At 40.8% G+C, this 21,867-nt stretch overlaps 1 protein-coding gene across 3 annotated transcripts; it reads right to left on the reverse strand.

Moving 5' to 3' along the window:
• Positions 1-5,171: 5,171 nt before the first annotated feature.
• Positions 5,172-21,763, reverse strand: LOC128533502 (protein Smaug homolog 2). Of its 3 annotated transcripts, none has more exons than XM_053507780.1 (13): positions 21,607-21,763; positions 12,123-12,665; positions 11,496-11,987; positions 10,566-10,817; positions 10,350-10,459; positions 10,095-10,181; positions 9,723-9,999; positions 9,544-9,629; positions 8,198-8,313; positions 7,909-8,095; positions 7,676-7,802; positions 7,212-7,295; positions 5,172-6,128 (listed from the first exon to the last, which is right to left on the reverse strand). In XM_053507780.1, exons 2-13 carry the CDS (start codon positions 12,316-12,318, stop codon positions 6,100-6,102), a joined length of 2,043 nt encoding a protein of 680 aa, XP_053363755.1. In that variant the 5' UTR covers positions 12,319-12,665; positions 21,607-21,763; the 3' UTR covers positions 5,172-6,099. The 3 variants fall into 3 exon arrangements, with proteins under 3 accessions (XP_053363755.1, XP_053363754.1, XP_053363756.1); XM_053507779.1 differs by lacking the exon at positions 21,607-21,763 and adding an exon at positions 17,042-17,323; XM_053507781.1 differs by lacking the exon at positions 21,607-21,763 and adding an exon at positions 17,042-17,318 and having other exon boundaries at positions 10,575-10,817.
• Between the last annotated feature and the right edge of the window lie 104 nt (positions 21,764-21,867).

Below are 21,867 nucleotides of genomic sequence, written 5' to 3' on the forward strand. Positions count from 1 at the left end.
GGAGGCTGCGCCGGGTTGCCAGATTGGAGTGACCTGGTTTAGAAAATCCCGCAACAAAACGCATCTTACAAAAAATAAATAAATACGGAAATAAATAAATATGTTTACAAAGCGGAAAAATAAACGATTAATTAAATACAGAAATAACCTGTAGGGGGATAAATAAATAATTAAATAAATAAATAAATAAATAAATAGATATATTTTTTAACTTTATGTAAGGTTGTGTTTACTCTATAAGTCTACAGTGGGGATTTATATCAAGCTGAATGTGAAATGATTCATTTGTAAAAGTGTTGTATGTATATTGCATCATTAAGAATTAAGCAGATATATTTATTCAGATGGCTTATAGAAAAACTCTGGCGTCTCTAATAACAACCACACATTATGCCGGTTCGCTCACTTCCACTATTACTGGGAATCTTTTGTTGGGTGTCTATGTATATATACTGAACCACTCAAAAGTTTGGGATCACTTTCTAACATCATGGTCTTTCCTGATGTTTATTTCTTACTACACTGTGAAGCAACACTGACAGCGATTATTCAAAACACGTAGGCTAATAATCTCCACTGAACAAAACCAAAGAATGAAATGCTCTGTTTTTGTTCAGATTATGGAATTTGTTAGTTTTACATTATAGTGTGTATAGCCAACTGTGTTAGTATCCTAGTACCTAGACAATGTTTGTTGGACTTATGAACAAACTGGACACATTGCAGTCTGATCCGGGTTAGCTCTTCATCCATTCATTAATTCATCTATACCTGTTCTATACCTCCTTATATACAGGGGGACCTGGAGCCTATCCCAGGAGGGCATTAATTAAAATAGCTTCCACTGCTGCCCTGGGCGGCACGGTGGTGTGTAGTGGTTAATACTGTGGTCCCACCTTAGGGTCTGTGTGTGTGGAGTTCGCATGTTCTCCCCGTGCTTGGTGGGTTTCCTCCAATAGTCCAAAGACGTACAGATTAGGTTAATTGGCATTGTCTGTGTGTGCGCTCTGCCATGAATTGGCTTCCTTTCCAGGTTGTATCCCAACTTGTGCCCATGTTTCCTGGGATAGGCGGTATAGACGATGAAGGAATTGAAATTTTAACCTGATTGTTCATTTTCTGTTTCAAACTGTCTATGCACTTTTCTTTTTATGGAGTTTTGTGGATGTCAACAAATGAGAATGAACTCTGTCAGGAACGAGCTTTGCATATACACAGTTCAGTACAAAGAAAAAAATCCGGAAAACGTATTTTTTCAAAAATGTTTTTAATTCATCTTGATGACACAAATATTTACAAAACTTTACTAAAAGACTAAATGAAATGAAATGAGACTTAATCCTTCTATATAATAAAACAACCAGCACGGTGGTGTAGTGGTGAGCATCTAGGCATTTGGCCGACACCCTTGTCTAGAGAGACTTTTTTTTTATCTGAGCAGTTAAGAGTTAAGGGCCTTGCTTAAGGGCCCTACAGAGGCACTTTGTGATTTGAACCTGGGAAAAAATACCTGCCAAACCGTAGCCCAATGCCTTAACCACTGAGCTACCCCTGACGCAGCACTGTCGCCTTGCACCTCCAGGGTCTGGGTTCGATTCCCATCTCTGTGTGCATGGATTTTGAGTGTGTGTATGTGTGTGCCCTGTGATGAATTGGCATTCTGTCCAGGGTGTACCCCCCCTCATGCCCTAAGTCTCCTGAGACAGACTCTAGACGCCCCACGATCCTAAAAACAGTATAAAGCGTTATAGACGATGAGTGAGTGATAAAACGATACTTTTAGTTTTAAGTTTTATTGGCATATTCATTTATCCAGGATATTTTAAAACGCACACTAGATTTCTACAGATACTTATTATACAGGCATGCTAAACCTCACAGTTTAACACCTAAACTAAATCCCATCTCCAGTGGTGTTGATGTTAGGTTAAAACATTAACCCCAAAACCCTGTCTGATCATGCTCACACACATTCCAAGTAGATCTGATCACAACCTGGCAACCCTGGTCTTGGGGGCGTGGCGTGTAAAGGTGGGGCGGAGCTGTCCATGGAGATGTGGTGCTGAAACACACACTTGCTGAGGCCATATAGTGAGACTGTGTGTGTGTGTGTGTGTGAGAGAGAGAGAGAGAGAAAGCTTTTACAAGGACACTGTGTCATTGACTTAAAAAATACAGAATTTATGTATTATATTCTTTAAAAATAATGAAATATTTAAAATCTCCTATTTGACATCAGTGTTTAAAATGTAAACGTTTATCAATGTTATATTTATAATTTCTATCATTATTATTATTATTGTGAATAATACACTTGTATTAATTTGACAGAATCATCACATACATGATGGAACATCCATCAAGGGGCAGACTGCCGCAGGATTCCAATACCCAAACTGGTAGAACTGGATTTCCAATCTTTGTACTACCTAAACCTTAAACATCGATCTTCAACGTCACATCAGACGCGTTACATCATTCGTAACATAGTTGCAGCGATAAACGAAGTGATTTACACCAAAATCTGCTGCATTTCTGCACGACCAAGATTTAGTTATTAATTATTAACCACCTTTGTTGCCGTTCCTTTAGCGGGTTTAAGAGCAATGAGGTCGATGTACTCGAGTTACCTCCACAGTCACCAGGTCTCACTTCAGTAATGCGACTTTGGGATGTGCCATGGAAATTTTCAGCACCTTGTTGAACAGATTCTAAAAATAATTCAGGGCGTTTTCACATTAGGCACGATCGATTTGTACTGCGCCCAGGTTCACATTATTATTATTATTATTATTCGTACTCGGGTACACTTGCTCATTTACTCTCTCCGATACAGCAGGTGGCAGTATGCACCTACTTTGTGAGTCACCAATAAACACAAAAGAAGAGAACGAGGAAATTAACTTTTGCGCTATACCTAAAATTATTGATATTCCTGTTAAAAATGTCAAAAGTGATGCTCATAACTGTCAGCTACGACTGTGTAGGTCAGAGGATGAGATGCACTGAGATTTCAGAGGAGACAGACAGCACTGAGAATGTCCTGCCTAAACAGCGATCTACTTCCGTGCTCATGAACGATTGACTTCCATATCTGCTTTTATCCGCTGTATCGTTCTTGAGACCATCTCTTTAAGCGGATGGTCCCTGAGCACAAACCGATTGTGTTCTCACTGATCAAAATGAACCAGATTGAATCCTGGAAAGAGAATTATTATAATCTGTGGGGGGGGAAGGAAACTAAAAAGCAGGAACTAACAGGAACAAATTTTTGCGTAAACAATCATCAGTTACAAGGACAGCGCTATCCGCCATCTTCTGCTTACACAAGCTCAGTGTTGTGCTATTTTATTTAGTGTTGAGTGTTTTATCAGTCATTATCCATGCGTGTGTGGCTGGCTGATTTAACCCGATCTGAATAAACAATTAATAGCATTCATGTTTAACAACCCTCCCTTTGACATGTCTCACGTGTTTAGGCGTATCATGAACACGCATGTTTTAAATCCCTCGGGAACATAGATGATGGTGGAAGCGGTGTGTTCACACTTATTAAACTGAAAAGTTAAAGAAAAAGTGAAACACAGATTTCAGAAACATAGATTTCATGGAAGTTTTACTAGAAAAAAAAAACAGATCAAGCTCTGCAGGAAATAAAGAGCAAACTGGAGACCTGTACACACTACTCTCAGAGTTTTTTCATTCATTTTTTTTCATGGCCTTTAAGACTTTAACAGTTCATCACGCTAGCAGGCTGTACCATCGGAGGTTGTTACAGGAGACCCGAAACAAACAAAAAATATTTAGATTCATATATATTCATATTTATATATAAGCACCTTTTTTTTGTGTTGTGAGTCATAAAATCTCTCGACTTGTACAGGAGGGAGGACGAACGTGAGGAGGAAAAGTGATTAAAAAAAACAGAGCGAGAGAGAGTGAAGGGGTGAAAGAAAGGGTGCATGATTGGCACGTCCCTTAAAGGAAAAGGGGAAAAAAAGGAACGTATGAGTCCAGCTCTGCCTTTTATACATTATAAAAAAAAATAAAAAATTACAACCCCAACAATCAGCTGCTTCATAAAGATCGATTTTAAGTGTCTCTCTGCTGTGTAAACACGTCAACACAAGAAATAAAGACATTGAACGTTTCTGATACCTTTAGGTTTAGCGAGTGAAACTCTGGCGTAACATCTGTAGTGATCAGTTGCTCTGTTTTAATTTTTTTTGCGCTCTCATCCAGAAAAACAAAACAAAAAAACAAAAACGCAAGTGCCAACAAGTTATAAATACAATGTCCTATATAAACGTATGAAGGGGATGAGTTCATCAAAACTTTAATGTTCCTAAACGTTCCGACTGGTTTCATGACCGCTCTATCGTTTATTTGAAGTGCAGGATTAGGATTAAAACGCATCTTTATTGACTGTAAACCCCTACGCGCTTTCCGGTAAACAAGCTGCATTTAAAACAAAAACGACTTTCTGATGGTGCTATGATTTCATCTAGAGCCTGGCAACAGGGCGGAGTTTAACATGAGTGTCCAGCCAATCATCAGCAACCTGGCTTTCTGTTCATCATTTGGGCAAGTCTTGTGAAGGGGGAAAAAGAAGGTATAACATTCTAAATGCTGCTTAACTTCCTGATGTCCATATATGGAATGTGAAAAGGTGTGTGATTCGTCGTGCTTCAGGAACACAAAAAAAGAAAACACATCAAACAAAAACTGTCACTGAATTTGTTCTCCCTCCCCAAGAGATTCGTCGTTACACAACATCAGTAACCACTGGTACAGAAAAAAAAAATTATAATAAAAAAAAAAAAACACCAAACCATTGACGATGCAAAAAAGTTTGTGTCGCTCGGAATAATAAAAAAAAAATTATAATTCTGCCAACGGAATTCACAAAGTGCCCAGAAGCTTCGCATGCAGCATGTCAGTACAAAGTGTGTGTGTGTGTGTTGAACACGATTTCCTTTGAACCGGTCTCTGATGTCATCGCCATGCACCGCTGGCTCCTCCCATTCCCACCATTGGCTGCTCGTGTCATCTTGTCGCTAAAGAAGGATATGAATAAATATTGAAACGTCGACCGTAAAACCCTCAAACCCTCCGAGTATTACATTAGTTATATATATATATAGTTCTCTTCACAGCTCAGGAGTTCAGGATTGGAAACCAAACAAGCATTTATTTGTTATTTTTGTTTGTTTTGAGGTTTAACAGCTTACAGGAGATGACACTTGCAGCAAATGTTTTAAATCTCGAGCCTGGAAGTCGAGAGGCGCACGGTGATGACATCACAAGGCAGTGAGTGATTAAAAGGAACCGGAGATCAAAGCCACGTTCACAAAGACTAAAACTTCAGAGAAGAATCAGATGCAGAGAATCACAAAAATCCAAATTTTTAAAACTGGCTTATGTTGCTTTTTTTTCTTTTTCAAACAATTAATTTATTTTCTGCGCTGCCCAGGCAGCGTTGTTCTTATTTAAATAGTGATTTTATTTATTTATTATTTATTCATTCGTTGAAAGAGAGAGACAATAAATAGTAGTTGTGAACGCAGCTCAAACATGCAGTTGGTTCAGGAACCAAACCTGTGTGCGTGTGTGTGTGTGTGTGTGTGTGTCTTATTATGTGTGCGCGCGCACTGTTTGCGACTTAACGACTCCTGGATAAACAACAGAACAGGCCATGAGCCCTTGAAATCAGCACCAGATCATTCGCTCGTCGCGCCGTTTCGGCTTTCGCTCCTCCACCCCGAGTTTGAGACTTCCATCGTCTCCTCTCTCCGGGATGCGAGCGGGACGCCGGGCGGTCCTCGCACACGCCACTTCCTCCGATATTATAATCGTCTGCATTCCGTTTATAATAAACTCACTATAATAAAGTAGAAAAATATCAAGAGCACATGTACACTTTGTTTTCCCGCTGTTTTTTTTTTTTTTTGTAGTGAACTGTTTGACGTGTGTGTGTCTGTGTGTGTGTCTGTGTTTTATTTTATTTTTAAGCACGGGTTGCACGTTCCAGGCCGCACATGCGTGAAGTGAAGGGTGAGATCGTGAAACAACTTCTTTTTTTTTTTTCCCTTTTTATTTTCATATTGTTGACGTTCTGTCCATTCCATCTGCACAAAAACAGAGAGAGAGTAAAAGGTTAATAATGTTCCCATGAGCACTAGAACACATTTTTACTACTTTATAAAATGAGAGTTGCACACAACTTCGATCCGTCACAGTCGCCTTGTTCCTTATGAGTATCTGTAGAATTCGAAGAGGAAATTCTCCGTGACCTTCCACAGATGATAAAGCAGTTGAGCTGGTCATAAACAGACAGAATCGACTTTGAGTAACGATGTGTCGTTTTTTTTTTCCAGAACGTGGTGCGACATTGCCATAGCAACAAGCCATATTCCTTAGACGAGGCAAGGGCGCACGCTAGTCGAACAAATTATAAGCGGTGTATTTTGGATATTTTGTAGACGCGTTAATTATACATTAGAGCTGCGAATTAAAGGTAGAGATATTACTCAGCGTTTTCCCTCAGACTTGCGGTAGCTGCAGCGGAACAGGTGGCATTGCCTGGCGGACCTTGGGTTAGTATCACAGTATTTTGATTAATCTGTATCACAGTAATCACAATAATTTGATTAATTTGTAATTTCTTTTACTTTCAGATTCGAGAGATCCAGCCTACTAACCCTCCGCTCCATCTAATCACATGTGACGCTTAAAACAATGTGAAAACATCCAAAGGATCATTTTGTAACTATTTTGAACGAGCTTGAGACTAATTAGCTCACAGAGTTTGGAGAAAAAGGCAGATCAGAGGGTTCTGTGTGGAATGTGGCAATAAAAACGCGTTTCTGTTGCGCTGCTGCGTTCGGTACAGAATTGTTTATATGTGAGGCTGATGAACTGATCACTGGCTTATGTATATTATAAATGTGAAAGGTTTTCCCCCAAAAAAAACATAATAGGTTTTTAATAAAACGATTTGGGAGTCGTGAATCACCCCACAAAAGAATCGCGTTTCTTAAGTGAATTGATTTGTTTGATTTGAAGTTTTTTCAAATATTTTTAAAAATGTCCAGAATACACAATAAATTCAAGTCCTGACTTTTTTTATTTGGTCTGGTTGGTGAATTCTTGAACTAAGCTGAGCTCTGATTGGACAGCGGGGTGTAGAGCCATGCAGTAATTGGCTGTACCTCCTAAGGCGTGTTCAGTCATACTGAGGCACAGTGACTCCAGCGTGGGGTTGATCTCCAGGTCAGTCCCTGGAACCGGGCATTCTGGGAAGTACAAAAATTTTATATATATACATACATACATACACACACACACACACACATACATAATTATATATTCTTTATATGCAAGCAACAATTAGCGGGCCCAGGCACTTTGTGCCATTTTCATAAGTTTTTACACATTTTAAGACCCCCAAATTCCTAAGAAGAACAATAGGATCCATCACACACTATGACATGTGACCCATTACACATTATGACATCAGAACTATCAGACATCACTTTCATAACGATGATGACGACATAATAGCCATGATGTTATAAATAACGTAAAAAAAAAAATGCTTGGGCCTTCCTAAAGAAAAAGAGAAAAAATTTGTGAGAGTGTGAGAGTGTTTACACAGAAACGTGCGAGTCTGTACCTGGCTGCTGAAACAGTAGCATGGTTTGCGGAGAGGTGTGTACAGGAAGCGAGTGTGTTCTCTGCACGGAGCTCCGGCTCTGACTCGGCATGCTGTTACTCCCCCCAGGATTCCCAAACCACAGGTTCTAGAACACACACACACACCACATTGTCACAGCCGATAAACAGTCTGGCTCAGAGTCTCAATTATCGCTCTCTCACACACACACGAACTGAGAAACTCACACTGACCTGTCTGCCTTGTGCGCTGAGGGCCGGCTGGTTGGCGAGTGTGTGTCGTGGGGAGTGTGTGACGATGCCCATGCGGCTGGGGAGCGCGGCACCGCGAGGGGGCAGCTGGAACTGTCTCTGTCCTCGCCGAGACACGCTTCCACCCACAGAGCCCGCTGTGGGCAAAGAGTTCGAACCATACGCCCACCTACACACAAAACAAATCAAAAGGTTTCAGATTCACAGTGAAAACGCTAAGATGGAACAAGTGCACCAGGATGAGGAGAGAGAGGGAGTGAACGAGACAAACCCTTTCTGTCGGTACACGGGCATGTCCAGCATGGCTTTCCGTGGGAAAAGGCGGAGCAGCTTCAGCACCTGCTGCTTCCAAGACGCCAAGCGCTTCTTCTGAGTCTCTGTGAATGCCTAAAGACCACACACACACACACACACACACACACACACACACACACAATTATGAGGGACGTTAAGAGCATGGCTGTTCCATATTTGGACTTTTCATCTCCTGAATACACCCTGAGAATATTTTACAGTGTTCATGATGTTCATTGTGTGTATTACGAAGATCAGTGTATTTCATTAGTGCAGTTCTATGCTTTAAAAGGCTTTTTCCACACACACACACACACACACACACACGTCAGGCTTTTGCTAAAAGTTCTATGCTTTACAAGCAAACTAGGCCTACACTGATGTTCATAATTAAAAAACAAATAAATTATAGAAATTAGTAGTAAATACCTGTTGGAAAAAGCTGCTTTGGAATAAAGTAAAATGTTTACGTGTTACCGTGCGGAATGAAGGTGAGATCGCGTTTTTTATGTAGATTTTAACTGCACGCTCATAAGCACGTTTTAAATAATGTACAGCGCCACCTGTTGGATTTTAATATGAACTAATGATTTTTTTCAAGGTGGATCTTTTTTTATTTAAATTTAATCTTCTCTCCCATGGACGGATTGTCATAAAACAAAGCCTGCATGTTACTTCAAACTCGGCCAAATACATCTGTGAAAATTAAACCCCTATTAAAATTTGTTCAGTAGTTTGTTTTTTTTACGTGATGCGACACAAACAGACAAAAAACATTCCAAAAACCATCTTGTGTTTGATTGTGTTCGTCCACCAAATTTTTTTTCACAAATATCTTCAATGTACAGACACGCCCAGTTTACAGTTTAGATTTATATGTATAGACTAGCCTACATTTTCTAATTTTTAAAAAAGTGATATATTAAAATGTAATATTTATATATCCACACACACTCAATAAACAACTAACTACATTTAAGATAAGTCAGTCTAACAAATAATTTTAAAATCAGTAATTTTTAATTCTCAGTCAAACACAAATGTCAAATCAAATAAATATAGATAAATAAATAAATAGAGATAACCATTTAATAAAATGTACTTTTTTTATTAAATAATTTTCTACATTTATTAGAAAGAGAAAAAAAAAACTTAGAATTTAGAAAAAGCTTTTATGTGTATTTAAACTGGGGGGAACATTAAAATCAATCCAAAACTTTTTTTTTTATCTATAACGTGATGCTTTTAAAAGTTTTATTGCAGGTAGGTGGGAGGAGCTTAAGGTGGTATCACTTCTGGTTAACATTCTCCACAGAGCCTCACCTCATGTGTCGAACACTTCTCGATAAGCTGCAGGTAGCAGCTGATGTTCTCCTCGTCCGGCCGCGACACCAGGAGCTGCGTACACACTGAAACACACACACACCACATTCAGAACCTCTGTGCTTGTGTATAAAAATTTAGTGTATTTGTACTGAAGCAGCTCTGCTCGGAGACGTCACCTTTCCCCATCACGCGTGTAAACTGCCCGGGAATGTCTCCGTCTGAGATGGGCGTGGCCGAAGTCTCCCCGTCACCGGGGGGAGGATTGTGACTCTGAAAGCCTTCTACAGACGCGTCTTTCTCTTCCACGGGATTGGCTGCCTTGTCGGTGGGTGTGGCTCCAGGCTCCACCTCTCTCTGGGCGGCAGTGGGCGGGGTATAGGCTTTGATGGGCGTGATGATGATCTGCTGAAGCTCCTGCAGGGCGTTCCGGACGTTCCCGCCTTCGAGGATGTCCTGTAGGAGACCGCGATTGTTAAAATACAGACGTAGGATTAAACTCAAAGAAAAAACTCGACTGATAACGCGCAATATCATTTCACAAGGCTTACCTTTTCGAGTGACTTGAGGACGCTCTGGCGCTCCCTCAGCTTCTGGATGCTCAGCGCGATCTTGTGCCGAGCGCCTTTGGTCACGTTCTGTATAATGAAACCCACAACAGCAAAGTAAAAACTAACATGTGAAACCTGGACAGCTACTGACATGATCAGGAAAAATACACTCAAGACCAAGTCTGTGCCGAGTTAATTAAAAATAATAGTCCACGCATTAATAAAAAATTTTTAAAAGATGAACAAAAGACGGACCTGTGACTCCAGGTGCTGCTCAGTAAGGACCATCATCTCCTCATAACTCATCTGGGAGAATAGGGAAGCATACTTGTGCAGACGGAGACTCTTTAGCCATGTTGGCACATCTTGGACGGACATACACACACACACACCGACATGAAAGTCAGATTTCATATTAAATAAGAAAAATGCAGCAGTAAAATTATTACATTTCCAGAACAAGAGCTTCACCTTTCATACCTTTCATGCCGCTGCCGTCTTCCTGGAACGTGTTCCGTATGTTGCTTTGATCCTCTGTTTGCTCGCTGCCTGATGAAGCTACACTGCCCTGTGGAGACAGTGGGGCATGCTCCGCCCCCGTTGCACCCTGGCGCCCAACTAGTTCATCCTGGCCAAGCCAATCAGAGCTGCAGCCCGGCTGATTGGCAGGAACGAGAGACATCGTGCGCCCCGCTGAACTCGTCTGTACCTGACCAGAGAGTCCTAAGAGACACCCAAAAAAAAAAAACACAAAATGACTTATCACACTTGCCTTGCATACACTTGCCGTCATGTACATTTCCCAGACTACCGCCGCACGGCTACGCTCTTCCCAGACTTTTGACAAGATACTGTACACGTCCAAAACTACTGACGAGCAATCTCGCATTTTATCCAAGCACTGGTTAGTAGATTGAGACGTGTATGGTACTGCGTCGGTAGCTTGGGTAGTCCTGGAACTACCAACGCGCGTTTGGACACTTCCCAAAGTTTCTACGCATCACTAGACGTCTCCCAAACTCCTGGCAAAAGATGTTACACTCCTAACGAGGGTATTATACACCAAATATAATACTAATGCACGATGGTACACTTCCCAAACTATTAATCCGCACCACAACACTTAACGCCCCTAACCACGGTTAGCCACTATAATTTTATGTTTCCTAATTAACAGTATGTGATTATTCGTGAATAGTTGACCAGTAGATTGGGAAGCGTATATAAACACTTGACACGTGATTACACACTTTCCAAAAATCTGCATTGTAAATAATATCCATCCCAAACTACTAAAAGAAGCTAATTGAACATTTTTCAAACTAGTGATCTGGGACAATGACACTTTTTTTTTTTTTGTTCACTAGTTTTAAACCTATTTTCCCAGCCCCCACCACTCACCTGTGCTGTTGCTGTTGATCGGAGAGGGCACTCCACCTGGACTGGGAAAAGCAATGTGCCCGTTCTGGCCGGCAGGCGAGCTACACGTGGTCGGCGGTTTATCGTGCCAGGCATGTGCCACCTCCAGAGACTCGGCCGGTCCCGTCCATTCATCTGAACCCTGTCGGGCGTGGTGGTGGTGATGATGGTGGTGGTGGTGGTAGGGTCCGGGTGGCGGACGGGCAGACAGGTGCTCCTCGAGGTGGTTAAGCCACAGAGCGAGGTTGTTGCGGTCGTCGAGCGTGGTGGCCGGGTGGATGAGGGCGTAGGAGAGGAGCTGACGACTCTCCTCTACAAACAGGCTGCTCTCGATGGTGTGGCTCAGCACCTGCTGCAGCAGCTTCATGTACTCGCATTTGGCCTCGCTGTTACGTGGCTGCAGCAGGGGGAGATGTGAGAGCAGCAGTGACACGGCCTTCTCTTTGGGCTCCTGCTGCCACTGGCTGACGATGGCTGAAGAAAAAGCGAGAGAGAGACAGAGGGCGAAGGGTATTAATATCTGAGAAGAGAAGGTCTGTTACATCCCCAAACTGAATTTCTGAACGAACCAAACCCCCCCGTCCCCGCTCCCACCTCTAAGTAACAAACCTGCGTTGTTGGCCTCCGCCTCCAGTAAGTGTATCTCGGTGCAGTCGGCTAGCGAGTGCTCCAGGCAGATGTGAAGGAATCGCGCTTGGGTCCTCGAAACCCTCTTGAGCAGCGACAACAGCGCCACCGTCTGTTCGCATTCGTTCCAGCCCTTAAACCAGTCCGTCAAAATCCCCACCTGGTCCCGGAACATCATGGCGAACCCTGAGCGAGTCCTCCCGAGCCGAGGGTTTCAACACGAGGGTTGTGGCCTTTAGTGTACTGGGATTGGGAACGGGGAGAATGTTCGAGTTGCCCCCGCCAGAGGTCGAGGGGGGGGGAGGGGGTGGGGGTAAGGGGGATGGTGTTACTGTAACAGTCTTACAGTCCGCTCAGGAGGTGCGTTGGAAAAACTTCACATGGTTCTGGCCCGAAGGATGAGCCAGCGGTGCTGAGGGGTCAGAGGGCAGCCGTCAGCGATCGCACGGAGAGCGAGAGAAGGAATCCTGGAATAGTCCTTTAAGATATTTCCTTCAAGGGATGTTTTAAGTCCACAGCAAGATGCTGAAGAGAACCAGAACACACACACAGAAAGAAAAAAAGGTTGGTAATCTGTATTATTTCTGAGTTATCAAAGCTTTTAGCGGCAGAGAAAATCAAACAAACAAACACCAAAATATAAATGTAGAGCAATATTAACTGAATTTATAGAAGCTGTACACAAAGGCTGACAGTCATGACAGTTTTGGGACACACAGAATGATTTGTCACGACATTGTTTTTGGGTGTTGAGAGGAAACCAGGTCTCAGACAGACAGGAACTTGAGCTCAGAATCAAAACCCTGAGCTGCTTTTTTTAGTTCGACAGCAATCTGCCGAGGGTCTGATGGTCACATGGATTTCGACCTCAACACCTTGAGGACGTGTTCTTTTCTCAAAAGAGATCGGGCAGAACTGCAATAACATTGGTCATCGGTCATTGGTCATCATTCTTACACAGCGGTCTACGAAGGGTGGGGGGTGGGGCAGTGTACCTAATCGGCTTCAGATGGATCACCTCAGTGCAGGCGACAGCGACTCTCGGTTCAGGATTAGCACAACAGACTGGGTATGGACTGAAACCATGACTAACTTTGTGTCAGAGTTTCATCACTGCTACTGTCTTGCGCAAGTGCTGATATAAAGAAAATGAGCTGGTTTAACTCCCTACAGCGCTGCTCCGATTCTCGCCATCTTCCTCTGTCTCGACTTCCTTAAAGGAGCGCTAGATAAAGCTTTACAAACGAGCAAATTTAAATAACTAGCAATAGCGTCTGAAGGAAATGTGCGTTAGCTTGAATTAAACCTGCAGAATACACACGTTCCATTGTATAAAGTTTCTTTTTTTTTGGTTTGCTTGTTTTTTTTTTTTAACCAGCTGCCAAACAAGTGGTGCTCAGGACCGATACACACTCGCTCTCTTGTGTCATTTTGCCCTGAATTCCATAAAACCGGCGGCTATTTGCCCGAAGTTCAGAACAGGGCCTTGGAACAGGTTTCCCCAGATGCCGTGCATTTAAAAACTTAGATAAGGAAGAACATGAGCAATTTGCCCATGTATCACATACACTTTTATGGAGAAAAAAAAAAAGAAGACAAAAACGGATGGGTTTGTGATTTTCTTCCCCCTCTACTTTTGCTCAGCGTCAAGTTTCCTTTCAAGAGCAGAAAATCTCACACTGGGCCTCCTTTTAGTTCTACTTCTTATAGGTATAAAGACGTCAGTAGGTAAATATATATACACTTTTACTCTCAATCCACAGCACAGTGTTTTCACGTTTGGTCTGAAGGAGCACTTTTTTATAATCCGTTGCTTCTTACGAAACTTTTGAATAACAATTCCGGTGTTCTACAACTGTGTTATTCATTATAGTTTAAAAACCTAAAAAGCACAGAATGTTATTTATCTTCTTAAAAAAAGGGAAAAATTATAAATTAATAAATTAAATAAAAATGTTTAAAAAATTTAAGCATTTGGCAGACGCTCTTATCCAGAGCAACTTACATTTTTTTTTTATCTCATTATAGATCTGAGCAGTTGAGGGTTAAGGGCCTTGCTTAAGGGCCCAACAGTGGCAACTTAGTGGTTGTGGGGTTTGAACCTGGGATCTTCCGAACCGTAGTCGCAATGCCTTAACCAGCAATCCTGACGATATTTCCCTATTTTGCCCTTTATGTGGTAAAATGTCATCATTACATGATCCTGTAAGAGATCCGCTCACAACTATTCACATTGGCAGGCAGTGAATTATTTTCTAAGCTGTATTGCCTTTTTATTTTACTTTTCTCAACAAACAATAAATAATAAGTCTTTTTTTTATTAAAATGTTGTCATAAAGAACGACATACTCCTTTAAAAACAAAATATAAACTTTTTCTGTAAAGAAAATTCAAAAGTAATTAAAACATGACAATTACGCCCTAAAAACAAACATCATGTCTGGCCTATTTCCTCAGAGGGTTTTAATATATTACAAATACAAAATTGAAATTTTCACAAGACTTTTTTTTTAATCCTCGTTTCATTGATGCCTTAAGCGACTAATGAACCCACCACCTTTTTTTCACGTTTGGGGAGTAGAGTGAAAAAAATATATATTAGAATATATATATAAAATGTAGATCACTGCCTTGGGATGATATGACCACACACAGTAACTCATTTTATTGCTTGATGATAAATCTTTCCACAGGGCGTTTATGTGTACAGGCAGTGTTTCCCACACATACACTGAGTATACTTGGGCGTACCGCTGAAGTATACTGATGGCTGCCCGAATATACCTGCCCAGCCTTTTTACAGATCTGGCCGGGAGAACGCCGCCATACGAGGAGACGGTTTCCTCTCACGCTACTGCGTCTGTACCAGTTTATTCTGCTACTGCTAAAGCGATGTACTGAGAGGCAGCAAATGTAGCAGATGCCATCTATAAGATGCCATTATAAAAGAATAAGAAGGACGTACTGACTCTATAGACATCGAACACGGTGAATGCCTTTAAAAAAAAAAAACAGGAAAATTACCTCTTAAAACTTAAGAGCCATGGTCCTATAACAGCAACCTAGCTGTGGCCAATGATTATTGTTTTTTCTGAGACACGTAGAAACAAGGTTACTTTTAAAACGCGTAAATTTTACTGCTACCAGAACAACGTCGCAAAAATTTAAAACGCAAGCAGAACTCGTTTTTATGGTTGTTTTAGTTTGTTTCAATGACCAAAGAATAATATTTGCATTTTCTTCTTTGGTCATTGAAACAAACTAAAACAACCATAAAAACATGTCATCTTATAAACCTGTCATACTTTTTTTTTGCTCAGTCATGTTTGTACAGTTGGTTAGAAGGGTGCAAATTTGCCTCAAAACACATGCACTAGAAGTGACATGCTTACGTTAAAAGTCACGTGCAGCCAGTACTCTTCACATATGTGCAGATAAGGCGGAGGGTTTGTAGGTTCGATTTACGAAATGTGAAATGAACAGAAATATCAGACTTATCAAAACATTGCATGTTTGTTGTTCACGTGAATTTCTTGTTTGTAGCACGTAGTAGACCACTCTCGCACCGGTGGGGAACGTCGGCCTGTTCCACCGGCCACCACCATAACTACCTGATAAACGCTGACTAGCGTGATTAAGAGGAGGCAGAACGGAAAGATAAAATGTAGCAATGCGTGCCCACCACAGTGTACTAGTCTCCCCATGCAGTACTTTAAGGATAACTTCTTCATGTGGGATAAAAGCATTATGCGAAAGTTTTATTCCTAACAAACTTTTTGTATGTTAATAAACGGAGAAAAGAAAAGAAAAAAAAAGATAAGGAATTAGCATGAGGTGTTTTTTTTTTCGATTAGTAATTTCAGGGCGTTTTGGATGGAATGTTGCAGTGTGTGTGTGTGTGTGTGTGTGTGGATTTTTGTAGAGGGCAGGGCTCCATTCATCCAACAACAATGTTTTTTTGTTTTTTTTTCTGACATTTCTCCAGGACACCCCTCCCTTTTACTCAGCATTAGCTTCTTTACCATAAATATAATCGAATTTTAAATAATTAATAATTCTAATGAGTCTCAAATGCATAAAAGTGTAAATCTTTCTATTTTTGTGTTACTCCAAGTGAAGCTTTAAACCCCTAACCATCCTACATGCGTATAAACACACACAAGCTAACGTGCTAACTTATATACAGCAGCATTTATTTTCAAGATTTGCAAATTTGCTTTAAAGTATAAAATCGTAAGCAGCTAGAAATATAAAAGTAAAAATTTAAGCTCAGCCAAGTTGTGTCCAAACACACTAAAAATCAGCTACAAGTTCAAACCAACCCATGCTAATTGGCTAACACTAGCCGCTGCCAAGGAGACCGAACGCCTTAGACTGTGAGATAGCTAACAAACTAGCATTAGCACTTATTACCAACAAATTTGCTAAAAATCTACGTTGCAAATTTACCAATAAATCATTTAGCAAAAGTTTATATTCATTCCTGGTCAGTATATTACGAGGAAACACGTTTTTACGCTCCCGATGATCAAATAATGACAATATTTAATGTCGGTTTTATGTTCCGTTCGTTTTCGCTAACAAGCTAGCACCCTGAGCTAACGGCGCGCGACGCCCTAATCACCGCTGCAGAATAAACCGCAGAAAATCATCCTCGACGTTATATCCGTGTTAAAACGAGAGCGAAAAATAATGAAAAGCTAAAAATAAAAAAGAATGCATTCAGAAATACTCGTCATTTCATCTAAGCTAGGCTAATGCTAAACGTTATTCAGTTAGCTAGCGTTAGCATGCTAGGGTAGCTAAACAGACTGGAAACACATTACACAAACCGAATCAGTGTGATATTAAAACATTTTGCATTAGCGATAAAACGAAAAACAACAAGAAATAGTGTTTACCGGTGAAGAGAGAAATCCAACAGTGGCTTCAGGAGAAGATAGGCTAAGCTAGGCTAGGCTATGCTAGCAGCTGTGTGTTAGCCTCTAGAGCCAAGGCCTAGCTTTTAGCATCCAGGCTTCTGCAGAGTGGTTTAAATCTCCTCCGTGCTCCCCGTGTGTGTGTGCGTGTGTGTTTCTCTCTGATTTACTCACACGCAGTTTCCATCCTCAGCGCTCAGTCTCTGTGTGCATGAATGTGTGTGTGTGTGTGTGTGTGAGTGAGCACGGGTGTGTGTGTGTGTTAAAGCGCTGCTATTCACTGCTCTGAATCCCGGCATCGCGGAGGAGGAGAGTCGCTCCCCGGTAAAGTGTGTGTGTGTGCGCTCGCGCGCGTGTGTGTGTGTTTACACGCCTTGGTGTATCACTAAAAATGTCATGTGAAAACTGAGACCTCTTAAACAGAGGGGGGTGTCCTCATTCTGTAGGTTTATTACCATATTCTATATTAATTCCCACAAAAACAAGTGTGTATGTACATAACTGTGTGTGTGTTACTTTCTTGGGGTTTGTGTATGTAAGGAAAGGAATGTGTGTGTGTGTGTGAGAAGGAGAAGAGAAGTGTGTATGTATATGAGTGTGTTATTGTCTATAGTGTGTGTCAATGTTTTTAGTACATATTATTTTATGTGTGTGTGTGTGTGTGTGCATATGAAAGGAAATAGTGTTTGTTGGTAGTACATATGATAGTGTGTGTGTGTGTGTGTGTGTGAGAGAGAGAGAGAGAGAGAGAGAGAGAGAAACTATAGGACTAACAAAGAGCTCCACAGGAAACTTCAACCTCGCAGTGAATGAACGGAGAGAAAAAGCACACAGAGTCTTTTATGCCATTAAAAGACAAACATTCGTAAAAAAAAAAAAAAAAAAAAAAATCCAATTAGAATTTGGCTCAAAATATTTAAATCAGTAATTGAACCCATCACCCTGTCTGGCAGTGACAACCAATCGAGACCCTGCATGCAAAGTTTTGCAAAATGATTTTGAAGGTGCACAGAAACAACAAGAATAATGCATGCAGGGTAGAATTAGGCCGATATCCGTTAATGATGAAAATACAAAAAGGGCAATTGAATTCTCTAAACACCTAAAGGAGAGCGAGCCACCTCACATCATTATAAAGCTCTGCAGAACCAAGAGTTGAGCAAAGACGATTTCAGTCCCCTCATCCAGCTGGTCCTGAGTCACTGCTCCACAACACAAATGGTCACACACTAACACAATGACATCACACACTAACACACCGCTGTCACACACTAATACAACTCCGTCACACACTAACATAACAAAGACTCAGGACCAGACCAAATTCACAAAATTAGCAAAGACAATGGGAATGAGCCAACTTACGCAAACACCAAAAAGTAACCATTAGTTTAGATTGGGAAACACAAACTAAACTGCAGAGTAAGACGCTGTGTTATCTGGCCCTAAACAGACAGTACAGCGTACTGGTAGTGATGGGAAGTTTGAATCATTTTAGTGACTCGGTTCTTTGAATCTCGTTCATGAAAAATGAAAGTTTTTTTTTTTTTTTGGTCCTTTAGTTCATTTTGTTCTTTTGATCAGAAATAAAATGAAATGTTTCATTTTCAATAATAAAGACCCCCAATACATCTTGGCTATAGTTCCAGTAATGAAAATATTACAATGCATCTAAGGACATATAATAATAAACAGAATGAGTAGCTCACCTCTCATATCTTCCAGTCTGAGTTGTTCTTTCTTTTGAATCTATTGCACCACATAGCGTCTATGGGAGTCACGTGACAAAGGAACGAACGACTCGAGACTTGAAGACTCACTAGCAGAACCGTTCAATTCTGTTTCCTGCACTGCATAGCGTCTATGAGAGTCACGTGACAAAAAAACAAACGACTCAGGACCAAAAAGACTCAAAGGTAACTATTAATTTCTGTTTCCTGTATAACACGCACAGATAGAAAATGAACGCATCACTCTCCGAGACTACTTATTCATCTGAGTAATGTAAAAGATTCGTTCAAAAAGAACCAATCGTTCATGAACGACCCATCACTACAGCGTGGTAGACTATCTGAGCATGGTGACTGACCCAAAGCTAAGAAACACCCTGACGAAGTACTGACGCAGCAAGTACCAAGGCGACACAGACAGACCCGGCTGCACCGAGAGAAGAGACTGTGCCAGTGGTGCATTCTCAACAAAATAGAGACAGAGCTGCACTTCTTCAATAAATGCCCAAAATATCACCACGTTCATACTGAATTCTTAATATCAAATTCAATAAAATCATCTCCAACTTCAACTGCCTCTCCGACCCTAACACACTGCCCTACTTACTGGGGGAGCACAGGGAGAGGCACACTAGCAGCACAATACACACACACTCAGGCCACCAAGTGAGGGGCAGCGGGATACCACACCATATCACACACCATATCACACACACATGCATACGCACACATTATTATTATTATTATTATTATTAATAATAATAATAATAATATATATAATAACATATATGTATGTATGTATGTTTTTTCTCTCCTCTTTTTGTTTTTGTTCAATAATGTTTACAAGAGTCACTTTATCTTTGACTAAACGTCGGTACTCAATTATATATATATATATATTTATTTATTGTTACTCTTTCTATACTGTTTTTTTTTAACTCTCTACTCCTGTTATTTTCTTGTGCCTTGTCTCTAAGCTTTGGCAATATGAATGTAGATATTTGTCATGTCAATATAGCACCTTTGAATCTTGAATTCAAAAGGGAGAGAGCAAGAGAGAAAGTGTATGTATATGAGATATGTCTAGAGTGTGTGTATGTGTGTGTAATAGAGACAGAGAGTGTGTGTGTGTGTGTGTGTGTGTGTGTGTGTGTGTGTGTGTGTGTGTGTGTGTGAGAGAGAGAGAGAGAGAGATATTGAAAAATGAGAGTAGTATGTATGTACAGTACATGAGACTGTGTTACCGTCTAGAGTGTGTGTATGTGTGTAATAGAATGTGTGTAATAGGGTGTGTGTCTGTAAAAGAGGTAGAGTATGTATGTTTGTATTTATATATACAGTATACTGTCTGTATTGTCTGTGTTATTGTTTGTCGTACACCCGATTTTGTGTGTGTGTGTGTATGAAAGGAAAGTGTTAGTCTGAACTTATTGCACTGTATTTTATGTTTATCTTATATTTTAAGTGTTTTATTTTGATAAAAATAAAATAAAATTTTTAAATTGTTTTAAAAAGTTTTATTGCAAAGTGTTTTTATTATTATTAAAAATTTTTTTAAATAATTTAAAAAGTTTTATTGGTATTATTTTTTATTTCGTTTTTATGATTATTTTCTTCTCTTTTATGTGTTTGTTGGTAGTATATATGATAAGATTAGTGGGTTTGTCATGTGTAGAGAGAGAGAGAGTGTGTGTTTGTGTGAGAGAGAGAGAGAGAGAGAGAGAGAAAGAGCGATAGAACTGTGTGTGTGTGTGTGTATGAGAGTGAGGCTGTAGTGTGTTTGTTTGTAGTACACATGATTGTGAGTTACGCATTATGTTTGTACTGAAACGTAACTCATTTACAGAATTTTTTTACCAGATGTGTTGCATTTACATTTACATTACCTTGCAAACTCTTCAATATCTTCTCTCACTACTCAACCCATCAGCTCCTCCTGCTCCATCCTCTCTGACTGCTGATGACTTTGACATATTTTGTTGAAACCTTCTCCAAAAACCTTGAGTGTACTGTTTACAATCTAATGTCTCCCTATCTCTTGCAGAACCTCAATAATCCTAACCAATCCAGATTCAACATTCCACAAAGACCGCCCTTCTGCCTGTCACTGAGAAGCTTCATGCTGCTAGATCAGCTAAACTGTCATCTGTCCTCATCCTCCTGAACTTCTGAGTTGCATTTGACACGGTGAACCACGAGATTCTCTTGTCTGTAGTTACAAGCCTTGGAATCTGTGGGACGGCATGGCATTTGTTTGCTTTCTACCTAGAAGATAGGTCGCATGAGGTGATAGGGGATCCACATCTGCTGCACAAAGATTCTTTACTGGTGTCCCACAAGGCTCAGTACTTGATCCTTTTCTCTTCTTCCTCTATACTTTTGGTAAGGTCATATCCTCACACTGCTTTTCATACCAATGTTATGCAGATGACACACAACTCATTTCTTCCTTTCCTCCCTTAGACACCCAGGTTTCCACCCAAATTTCAGCATGTCTGGCAGACATCTCATCCTGGTTGACTGCTCATCCACTGAAACACAATCTGAGTTAAACCGAACTGCTGTTCATCCCTGGTGATTCATCCCCCTGCCAAGACCTTATAATCCCTTTGGACGTCATTTGGATCACTCCTTCAGTCACCATGTGTCCTTGGCAGCTGATCCAGAATGCAGCTGCACATCTTGTTTAAACCTTCCCAAGGTTTCCTTCTCCCACACCACCCTACTTCTCCACTCTCTGCACTGGCTTCCTGTAGCTGCCCGCATCACATTCAAAACACTGCCTACAAAGCTAAAAATGGCCCAGCACCCACCTACCTTTTTGCTCTAATCACACCACGAACCACACCACGTTCCCTGCGATCCTCCAGCACTGCTCGGTGGTCCCACCATGTGTACCAATGACTCAAATGATGTTCGATCATTTATTTATAATATACAGTAGACATGTAAATCACATACTAATACGAAATAAAAAAAAAAAGGAAATTAGTCTTTGTTCGTTTTTGTTTGCTTGTTTGTTTACAAGCACTCCTGATCCCCAAATGCGGATCGTGATAACAAAACTCAGGGAGCAGT

The sequence above is a fragment of the Clarias gariepinus genome, chromosome 11, assembly GCF_024256425.1.
Source record: "Clarias gariepinus isolate MV-2021 ecotype Netherlands chromosome 11, CGAR_prim_01v2, whole genome shotgun sequence".
Lineage (NCBI taxonomy): Eukaryota > Metazoa > Chordata > Actinopteri > Siluriformes > Clariidae > Clarias > Clarias gariepinus.